Raw genomic sequence first — 10,896 nt, 5'->3', positions numbered from 1 at the left:
AGACCTGACACAAAGCTACCTCTGGATTATTTTATTCACGTGGCTTTGGCAAAACACGAGCACTCCCGCCAAAGAGCCAGGCACGGACTCCCGGGCCCTGACCGGTCAGCTGCCCGCCTCCCAGCCCTCTGAGGGTTAGTGCTAGTTCCCCCAACCCCCACCGCCCCCCCCACCCCACCCCCGGCACCAAACACACACACAGAGGAGACCTGACACAAAGCTACCTCTGGATTATTTTATTCACGTGGCTTTGGCAAAACACGAGCACTCCCGCCAAAGAGCCAGGCACGGACTCCCGGGCCCTGACCGGTCAGCTGCCCGCCTCCCAGCCCTCTGAGGGTTAGTGCTAGTTATCTCACACACAAAACGAGGAGGAGGATGGGAAGACGGGAGGGGAGTCTTCCTCTGCTGAGGGGTTTCAGATGACGGCAGCCTGAGCCCCCTCCATCCTCGCGGGGCCTGGAGGGGTCTCCGAAAACCCCACGTTGGGCAGCCGGACCCGGAATCCACCTTCCTCCTGGGCCTTGGGGCTTAGGGACACCCGGGGGAAGCGGAACTTGGGTGACTTCTCCCCTCCAGGTGACTTGGGGGCCGCCTCGCCCTCCTGCCCCCGAGAGGCCTTGGAAGGGGTAGCCAGGCCCACACGGGGCAAGCGGACTCGGACGCGGCCTCGGCGCCCGGAGGCCCCTTCCCCGCAGCCCTCCTCTTCCTCGTCCTCGGGGCTGGGGGAGCCTTCCCCACCGGCCGCCTCGCTCTGGCTGAAGCCCACGCGCGGCAGCCGGAGTTTTGGGTTCTTGGCCTTCTCGGCCTCCTCAACCCCCTCCTTGGCCCGTGCCAGGCCGAACCGGGGCAGCCGCACCTTGAGCTTGTGTCCGGCATCGCCCTCGCCCTCGGACACCTGGTATTCAGCATGGCTGCCCACAGCGGGCGGGGAGAGCTCCACGTCGGGCAGCGAGAGGTGGAAGGTGCGCTCGGCCCCTGGGGGCTGGTCCCTGGGCCCCTCAGCCCCCGCCGCATCTCTAGCCCCCAGCGTGGCCATCTTCAGCCTCAGCCCGCCCTCACCTGTGGCTGCCTCACCCACCTGCACCTCTCGGCTCAGCCCCACGTCCAGCTCAAGCTGGGGCACTGTCACAGCGGGCATCTTGAAGACACCCTCACCCACGAGCAGCTCACCACCCACCACCTGGGCTTCAGGTAGAGACAAGGTCACCTGAGGCACCTGGATCCTATAGCCTGGTGTGCCCTCTGCTGGAGGAGGTGCACTCTTGGCCTGCTGCCCGGGGGTGGCAGCCAGGCCAGCCTCCCCAAAGCTGGGCAGCTCCACCTGGGGCAGGGAGATGCATAGCGGCACCCTCGGCCCCGCATCCTGGCCCTCGGCGCCCACCTGCCTGGTTGCGGACATTTGCCCTTCCTCCTGGGCCCCCAGAGTAACCAATTCCACCTCAGGGATCTGAAGCTGCACAGCCGTGGACTCTGGCTTTTCCCCGGGGCTGACTCGCGCCCCCTGCATTTCTGCTTCCTTCCCTCGAGCCAGCCCAAAGGAGGGCATCTTCAGCTTGGGCATCTTCACCCTCGCATCCCAACCCCTGCTCTTGCCCTCCAACTCAGCCGCCCCTGGCACTAGCTCTCCGGCCTCGCTGTCCCGGCCTCTGACCCCAAACTTGGGCAGGCCGAACCTGGGCCCCCTGAGCTTGGCATCAGTCCCTGCCGCCTCCACCTTGCCTGCGGGCAGATGGGAATCCAGGCTGAGCTGTGGGATGGACAGATCGAGGGCGGGCAGCAGGCCTGCCTCCCCCGTTCCTCTGGCCTCCGCCTCGGTGCCCACCCGAGCCCTGGGGAGGGAGATGGCAAACTTGGACACCTTTAGCTTGGCGGCTCGTCCAGCCCCCTCAGCCTCTGCCTTGGTCACCTTTGGCCCCGAGAGTCCAAACTTGGGCAGGGAGAACTTGGAGGAAGGCTTGACTTTCACCTCCGTCACGTCTACTTGCCCTTCCTCAGCCTCCACTGTGGGCAGCTGTGGCGTGACGATCTCAACGGAGGGCAACCAGAAGGCCATTTCCCCGACCCCTGCTACCACCCCAGGGGCTTCTGACTGCTCCACCTTGCCCATGTCGGCTGCTGCGACCTGCCCCTCCAGGCCGAAGGCCCCAGGCAGGTCTAGTTCCACTGAGGGCAGTGTGAGAGGGGGGACACCCACACGAGCCTCGCTGCCCACCTCTGGCTTCAGACAGGGGAGTGTCACCAGCTTCCCCGAGACCTCAGCACTAGCCTCACCTGGCTTGCCTTGAGATGGGGACTCTGCCCTCCCCAGCTTGGGCACGGCCATCTTGGACATCTTGAAGCCGAATTCCACCCCCTCTGCCTCCTCTGCCCTGGCAGCTTTTAGCTGCACCTCTGGAGCCTTGGGCAGCTTCACCTCAGGTGCCTTTGGCAGATGCACATCTGGGACCTTTGGCGCCTGCACTTCCGGCAGCCGCATCTCCGACACCTTTGGCAGCTGCACTTCCGGGAGGTGCACGTCCGGCACGACCATCTCGGGCAACTTGGGGAGTTTCACCTCCGAGACTTTGGGCAGCTGTACCTCTGGGAGTCGCACCTCTGGCACAGCCATCTCGGGCACCTTCGGGAGCTTCATCTCGGGGAGTTTCACCTCAGGAACTTTCGGCAGCTGCACCTCTGGGAGCCTCACCTCTGGCACGGCCAGCTCCAGCACCCTCGGGAGTTTCATCTCGGGGCATTTCATCTCGGGCACCTTCGGGAGTTGCACCTCAGGGACTTTGGGCAGCTGCACCTCTGGGAGCTGCACGTCTGGCACGGCCAGCTCCGGCACCCTCGGGAGTTTCATCTCGGGGCATTTCATCTCGGGCACCTTCGGGAGTTGCACCTCTGGAAGCCTCACCTCTGGCACGGCCAGCTCGGGCACCTTTGGGAGTTTCATCTCTGACACTTTGGGGAGCTCCACCTCTGGGAGTCGCACATCTGGAAGGGCCGCCTCGGGCATTTTGGGGAGCTTGATGTCTGGGGCCTTGGGGAGCTTCACCTCAGGCCCCTTGGGCACCTTGACCTCAGGCGGCGAGACCCCGATGCCAAAGGAGGGCATCTTGATGGTGGGCAGCTTCAGCTTGCTCTCAACGGCTTCAGGGGCAGCGGGCCGGGGCTCCAGGAGAGAAAGCCCAAAGGTGGGCATTCGAAGTTTGGGCCCCTTCACCCTGGCCTCAGGGCTGCCCTTGGCCACCTTGGTCTCAGCAGCTTCCTTTGCTCGAGCCCCAAAGCGGGGGAAACTGAGGCGGGGCATCTTCAGGGCCACCTCAGGCGCCTCTACTCGGGCCTCCACCTCTGCACCAGGCAAGGCCAGGTCCACCTCCACGGTAGGCGCTGCCACGTCCAGGGTGGGCACCGTCACTGCCGCAGCCCCTTCCCGGGTCTCCAGGCAGGGAAGTGTGGGTAGAGTGGGGAGCGAGGGCAAGGTGGGCAGCTCCACCTGGGGGACCTGGATCCCTCCAGCCGCAGGCTCCACGGCAGGTGCCGCTGGGGCTCCCAGCCCAAGGGTTGGCAAGTGGAGGGCAAAGCCGCTGACTACCTCAGCTGCAGGGGCCACCTCTCCCTTGGGGGCTGCGGCCTGGGGGACACCCACCTCAGCACCCGGCAGCCGAGGCCCAACCAGCTCCACCTGGGGAGCTGTGAATCGGGCTCCTGCAGCCACCTCGGCCTCTGCTTTGGCCTTCCTGGGGGGAGGAGTGGCAGCGGCCAGTCGGGCTACCTGGGCCTCTTCAGCCGCTTCTCGGACACGTAGCCGAGGCAGCTGGAGGCGCCGGCGGGTGGGGGCAGCTGGGACAGGACCCTTGACAGCCTCGGCTTTGAGGCCTCGACGCAGACGGGAGAACTTGGGAAAGGAGAATTCGACGTCAACAGGGGCCAGGTCTGCAGGGACCCCCAGGGCCCCGGGCACCACCATCTTCTTCTTCTTCACAGGGGACAGACTCTGGATGTTCTGGGGAGAGAGGAGAGAGGCAGGAGGCGGTGGGACAGTGGGAGGCCTGGGGTGGACAGGGGGAGCCCCACGTGGTTATTTTACCAGGCTGCGGATGTGCTGGATTGAGCGTCTTGTCCCCCAAACACCATCCCCACTTCCTGCCTGTCATTTCACCCTTACTGCCCCGGAAGGCAAAGACTTTCATTTAGAATCTTATGGTGAGTCAACAGGAGTGTAGAAACTGTGACCCAAGACTTCTGGCTCCTCCTCCAGGATTCTCCCCCAAACCCTCACTCTAGAGATGGGGAAACTGAGGCCCAAGGAGGGAAAGAAACTTGTCAAGGGTCACTCAGCAGTAAATGAGCTGCCCTCAGGCTTGAACCTGGCCTCTCTGGTTCAGAGCGCCCTGGTTCGGGACCCCTGACGAGGTGGATGAGGGTCGTGCTTTGGGATGGGTGGGCCCCCCTCCCCAGGGAGTTTAGGGGCAGAGAACAGGAGGCAGTGGATGGGATTAGCGCTGGGTTAGTGACGAGACAGAGGGCAAGGCTGGCCCACCAGTGTGGGGCAGTGGGGCTCACGGCGCAGAGACAGGATCGCTGGGGCAGTCCAGGGCCATGACCGGGCTAAGCACGCGTACCAGCTTGGCCACCTTGGCCCGCGGGCCCTTGATCTCGTAGCCGGCCACGGTCCCAGGCCGCAGCGCCAGGTCCCCGGTGGGCACAGTGCGCTTCAGGCAGAAGGAGACCTTGTAAGGCTCGGCGCATTGCAGCAGGCGTAGTGCGTCCTCGTACTTGAAGTTCTCGAAGAACACTCGGGCGCTCAGCAGCTGGTCCCCTGCAGGCCAGGTGGAGGTGGGCGGGGCGTGGGCATCTCTCGGCTCCGCCCAGGCCTGGTTCCACCCACTTCTCTGGAGCCTGTGCAGCGAGGCGCCTCCCAAATTTTTGGCCCCGCCTATACCCGAGCACAAGATTGAGACGCAAAGTTCCTCCTGGTTTGAGGTTCTGACACTTAAGGACAAAGCCACAGCCTCGGCCTTGGCCCCGTCTCCCTCACTGAGCAAATCCAAGCCCATTCAGGTCACACCCCTCCCCTTTTTACCCCCCTCCCCCATCCTCACACTTCAGACACTAACTTTGCTTCTTTTACTGAGAGAACAGAATCAGAAGAGAACTTCCAGAAGCTCCCGCCCCATTATTCAACCCTCTGATCCTGTGGCGGTTTTCTCCACTCTCCACCTGTTCTAGGTAGGGATAAACCATCCCCACTCCTAGCTCTGGTCAATCCCTCCACCACCTTTTCAGGGACACACTCCAGCAATTCTCCCCTCCCTCCCCACATTATCAATTTGTCCTTCTCGTCTACATTATTCGCATCAGCATACAACATACCATTCTCTCTCCCATAAGAAAGGTTGTCTTGACCTCACTCCTTCTGGAGCTCCTGCCCCATTTATCTGTTCACCTTGATGGCAAAATTCATTGAGTTGTCTAGCTGCATTATTTCCAGTTCTCCGGTTACACTTTTTACATCCCCCCTCTCAGAGCCTTGCACTGCTCCTCTCAAGGTCCCGTGCAGTGACCTCTGTGTAGTTAAGTCCAACGGTCAAGTCCCAGACTTCATCTGCTTGAACTCCTGCTTGAGACCCAGCTTCACTCTCCTCTCCTTCATCTACTTGCTTGGCTTGGCTTCCAGGGTGCCACACCTTCTGGAACCTCCCTCGAGGTTCCTCCTCAGCCTCCAGGGATGGTTCCTCCCCATCTCCCAGACCTCTTAAAGACACACAGTCCCAGAGCTCAGGCCTTGGACCTCTCCTCTGCTCCATCTACATGCTACACTCATCCCTTTGGGAAGCTCATCCAGATTCAGGAGTTTAAAGATCATAAATATGCTGACTCCCAAGTGTATCTCTCCAGCCCAGCGCTCCCCCCTCCATCCTAGACTCAAATATTCAACTATCCCTCCACGTCTCCACCTTGGGGTCCACCTCTCATCTGACAGATCCAAACTGTATTCCTGGTTTTCCTGCAAACAAGCTCCAGCCCCAGTGTTCCCCATTTGTGGGACTACCAACTCCATTCTCAGGTCAAGAATCCCTGGACACATCCTTGATTCCTCTCTTTCCAACCCACCCCATATCCAGTCCTGAAGGCTCTTCACCCTGATGGCAAAATTCATTGAGTTGTCTAGCTGCATTATTTCCACCTCTCCGATTACACTTTTGACACCTGCTTCCCAGAGCCTTGAACTGCTTCTCTCAAGATGCTATGCAGTGACCTCTGTGTAGTTAAGTCCAACGGTCAAGTCCCAGACTTCATCCGCTTGAACCCCTGCTTGAGACCCAAATGATATCCAGAATCCAAACCCTTCTCTTCATCTCCAATAACACTCTTTTGGCCCCAAGCATCACCAATCTCCTACCTGGATAATCACAGTAGCCTGTTTTCCAGCTCCCCATCCTGCCCCGCCCCACCCCCAGTCTACCGTTAACACAGCATTTCAACACAGTCAATTCATGTTCTTTCTTCACTCACAAACTTTCCAGATTAAAAGTCAAAGTCTTTCCCATGGCCTATAAAGCCCTCTAAAAACTACCCTTTGTCTTACCTCTCTGGCCTCATCTCTCACTCTACTCTTCACTAACTCTACTCTATCCACCCTGGCTTCCTTGCTGTTCCTCCAACAAGCCAGGCACGCTCCCATCTTGGGGCATTTGCACTGGCTGTTCTCTCTGCCTGGAATGCTCCTCCAGATGGCCACATAGCTCATTCCCTTACCTTCTTCAGGCCTTTCTTCTCTTCCTGGCTCACCCTATTTAAAAAAAAAAAATGCAGCTTCTGGGACTTCCCCGGTGGCACAGTGGTTAAGAATCCGCCTGCCAATGCAGGGGACACGGGTTCGAGTCCTGGTCCGGGAAGATCCCCCATGCCGCAGAGCAACTAAGCCCGTGCGCCACAACTACTGAGCCTGCACTCTAGAGTCCGTGAGCCACAACTACTGAGTCCACGCGCCACAACTACTGAAGCCTGTGTGCCACAACTACTGAAGCCCACGCGCCTAGAGCCTGTGCTCCGCAACAAGAGAAGCCACTGCAATGAGAAGCCCGCCCACCACTACGAAGAGCAGCCCCCCAATCGCCGCAACTAGAGAAAGCCCGGGAGCAGCAATGAAGACCCAATGCAGCCATAAATTAATTAATTAATTAATTAATTTTTAAAAATGCAGCTTCCGTCCTGGCATCCGTAAGCATATATCGCCTTCTAATTTACTGTGTATTTTACATATTTTGCTTAAATATGTCTCTCCTCACTAGAACGTAAGCTCCATAAGTGCAGAGAATGTTATCTGTTTTGTTCACTGCAGTAGCCCAAGCACCCAGGATAATATCTGGAAATAGAAGGCACTTAGTAAATAGCTGTTGCATGAATAAATCGCATCAGCCTCAGCCATGTTACCTAAAATATCCCTTACTAAGCTCCCCTCCCCACCCCCTCCAAGTTGTTAACTCCGCCTCTTTTCTTCAGCCTCAACAACAAAACAGTAACTAGCACTTACTTAGTGCTTACCATGTGCCACTTAGCTACGTGCTGTGTTTTCAAATACTAACTCATTTAATCCACATAATAACCCTATGAGATAAGTACTAGAATTAGTCCTATTTTAGAGGTGAAAAAACCGAGGCACAGAAAGATCATAAGATAGTAAACTGCACATCTGGGAGTCGAACCGAGACAATGAACCTCCAGAGCTCCTGCTCGGATCAACCGCAAAGCCGATAGGTAACACAAAGCCCCGCCCCTAGCCCTTAACCCCGCATCCTGGTCCCGGTGCCCAGGGCAGCTTCCCAACCCCGCCCCCGCAGGAAAGCCCCTTCCCATGCCCCCGCCCCACTCACCTTCCTGCAGGCTGAGGCTCCTGGCCGCAGGTGAGTCCTCACGCAGCTCGCGGACGAAGATTCCCTCCTTGCCGCCGCCTGCTACGTTGATGCCGCTGACCCCGGTCTGCGCCTCCGTCTCCACTATGATCTCCACCAACTCCGCCCGCCTCAGCTCCTGCGGAGGGCGGCGAGGGGTCGCCATGGGGCGCTAGGGCGGGACCTCGCCCAGAGCCCGCCATTGAGCTTAAAAGCGGCTCTTAACCGGGTCCTCAGGGCACAGGCGCCTCGGCGGGGCTCTGGCAGGTTGTGCGGGCCCACCCTCTCCAGCATCTCCCCTTTAAGTGAGCACGGGGGCCGCTCGCTCAGTGAGACCCCGCGAAAGGGTTCAACGGCTCTCGAGGATCACAGGCCTGGTGGAGCCCCAAAGACCGCTGTCGGGAGAGGCGGGGCGCGGGGCGGTGTTTAGAGGAGGGGCGGGGTGGGGAGGCCAGAGGGAACCTGAGTTGTGACTGAGAGGCGGGCCTGATATGAGGGCGGGGCTGTGCCTTCCCCCCCCAGGGGCGTGGCCAGTTCGGGGCGGAGCTAGGGTTGGAGCATTTGCGGTTAGAGGACGGTTGCCTGAGAGGAGCGGCGAAAGATAGGAGATGGGTGCGGCTAGAGTGTAACCGTGGAGGTGCGGAGGGGACCCATAGTCTGTGGACGGGTTTGAACTATGGGGAGGGGCTTTAATGACAGAAGAACAGGGGTGGGATGGAGGATGGGGTCCCGAAGGAAGGGCCGACCCTTAGTGGTGCGGTACGGAGGGGTGCAGGTGGGACTGGCCTCCTTGAAGGCTTGATGTGTGTGACTGTGCCCTATTGTGGACTCTATGACCCCAAGCCCTGCATAACGCCCATTGGAGAGGGAATCCAGTGAAGAAAGGTGCGTGGGTAATGAGTGGTGGGCTGGCAGACGTGGTATTCCTGGTATTTACTGTAAATGGTGCTGACCCGGCCCTGGCCCAGCAGAACAATGTGGGATCCGCACCCGGGCTTCCCAGAAGAAACAGTGAAAGGCCTCAGTTGCACGACCATCCAGGAACCCAATCTGCTGTGTGTCTCGGCGGGGGGGACTTTGCCCTCTCTGGACCCATTTTCCCTACTGTAAATTTGGGTAACATAGGTGCACTGGAAGGAGTCTCTGACTGTGAGCTGAGACCTGAAGCAACAGAGATGTGAGAGGTTGCTGTAGTGGGTAGTGCATTGAGGCTGGAACAGACTGGGCTTGAGACCAGGGCTTGGAGAGGGGAAAGCAGGTCTGGCCCGATGCTCCACAGCAGTGGCCCCGGGACCGGAGAGCTGGGCGGAGCATGGTGAGAAGGGGTGGGAAGAGTTGTGGTAGAGGCAGCAGGGAAAAGCATGACCACCCCCACCACCCTTAGGCCCTGGGCTAAGCATGTTATGTGTGGCATCTCCTTTCATCCTCCCCACAGCTTGGGCAGTCACAGAGTAGGACACAGAGGTCCAGGGAAGTGAAGTGACTGCCTAATGCCACCCAGCAAGTTAAGCGGTGGGGCCTCAACCTCAGGTCTGTGACCTCAGAGCCCATAAGCCGTCCTGTAGGCAGTGGCCTCCATGCACTTTACTCCCTGCCTGCCACCCCTCGGCCTCAGCTTGACTCCTGTAAAAGGAGACGCACTCTGTGCCTGGCATCCAATGGGATGCAGTCAGTGCTAGTGCTGCGTGTCTCCATAACAGTGAAAGCCGTTAACATTCGAGGAGGCTTCTTAGGTACCAGGCCCTGGGCAAATGACACAAGTGTGAATCCTCAGCACCCTCAGAGGTGGGGACCATTGCCCCATTTCACCGATGGGGAAACTGAGGGTTAGAAAGTTCAGGTCATCTGTTCAGGGCTGTACAGCTGAAGCGATAGGGTTGGGATGTAAGCCCGTGGGTCCAAAGCCCATGTCTTTAACCCCTACACCATCCTGCCTCTTCTGAGGGAGGGTTTCTACTCTATTTTTTTAAGCTTATTATTGTTAATATAATTCCATTATGCTCAATGAATTAGCTTCTTTGAATCTTAGTCCGTGCCAGGTACTGTGTTAAGAACATTACAAATGTTAATTTTTTTTTTTTCCTTCACAGTGACCCATAAAATAGGCCCTGCAGCTATCTCCATTTCACAGATGGGGAGACTGAGGCACAGAGAAGCCAGGAAGTGTCTCCTTGCTACCCTAGTCCGTGCCTCCCACCAAGACCCCACAAGTCCCCCTTGCAGGATGTGTTGGGCGCTCACCTCAGCACTCCGGCTCCTGGCCTCCATGGCGCTGCTGGGAGTCACCTGGGCCCCAGACTCCTGCTTCCTCTCTCCCTTCTGCTGCAGGACCAGTTTCAGTTCTGCATGGAGCAGCTGCCTCTGAGCCTGCAGGGGCAGGGATGGAGGCTTGAGGCCAGGAGAGGATGAGAGGAGAAGGCTGGGCTTAAAGGGAGAGGTCAAGGTGGGTATGAGAAGGGGAGAAGGGCCCCCCCGCCATCCCAGCTGTCCTCTTACCACTGCCTGGGAACAAGCACCCCCTCCTAACAGGAGCCCAGCCTGGGGTGGTGCACAGTCGTCTGCGGGGCTCGCGCCCTTCCTCTGGGGTCTCGCTGCCTGCCAGGGAGAGACCAAGTCATGAGGCTCCAGACAGGCGAGGGAGGGGCAGGGAGGGGCATGTGGCACGAGCCAGTGCTCACCTCAGGGGCACCTCCAGTTCCTTGGGCCTCCTGGGTCCGGGGCTCTAAGAAGAATAACGTGAGCATTACTATCAGCTAACCCCACGGGTTGCTTCCTGAGTGTCTGACCCTTCCCACACTCTGTCAATACTCTATCCCCAGGAATTCCCTGGCGGTCTAGTGGTTAGGACTCTGCGCTTCCACTGCTGGGGGCACAGGTTTGATCACTGCTCAGAGAACTAAGATCCTGCATCCTGTGTGGTGTGATAAAAAAAAAAAAAAAAAAAAAAAAGGGTACTCTATCCCCATAGTGCAGATGGGGGCAGTAAGGCTCAGAAGACCTTTATCCTAGGTGA

At 58.8% G+C, this 10,896-nt stretch overlaps 1 protein-coding gene across 3 annotated transcripts; it reads right to left on the bottom strand.

The window, feature by feature from the left end:
* Window positions 1-228: 228 nt before the first annotated feature.
* On the bottom strand, window positions 229-10,627 carry PRX (periaxin). 3 transcript variants are annotated; one of them, XM_007128083.4, is made up of 5 exons: window positions 10,562-10,627; window positions 10,125-10,478; window positions 7,866-8,022; window positions 4,611-4,807; window positions 229-3,991 (listed from the first exon to the last, which is right to left on the bottom strand). In XM_007128083.4, the coding sequence occupies exons 1-5, from the start codon at window positions 10,625-10,627 to the stop codon at window positions 419-421; spliced, it is 4,347 nt and encodes a 1,448-aa protein (XP_007128145.3). In that variant the 3' UTR covers window positions 229-418. The 3 variants fall into 3 exon arrangements, with proteins under 3 accessions (XP_007128145.3, XP_028339399.1, XP_054938220.1); XM_028483598.2 differs by lacking the exons at window positions 10,125-10,478; window positions 10,562-10,627 and having other exon boundaries at window positions 7,866-8,263; XM_055082245.1 differs by lacking the exons at window positions 4,611-4,807; window positions 10,125-10,478; window positions 10,562-10,627 and having other exon boundaries at window positions 7,866-7,989.
* Window positions 10,628-10,896: the final 269 nt, after the last annotated feature.

This window comes from Physeter macrocephalus, unplaced genomic scaffold, assembly GCF_002837175.3.
Source record: "Physeter macrocephalus isolate SW-GA unplaced genomic scaffold, ASM283717v5 random_58, whole genome shotgun sequence".
NCBI classification, from domain to species: Eukaryota; Metazoa; Chordata; class Mammalia; order Artiodactyla; family Physeteridae; genus Physeter; species Physeter macrocephalus.
The sequence above is the reverse complement of the archived record's forward strand: the minus strand, read 5'-3'. Positions and strand labels throughout refer to the sequence as shown.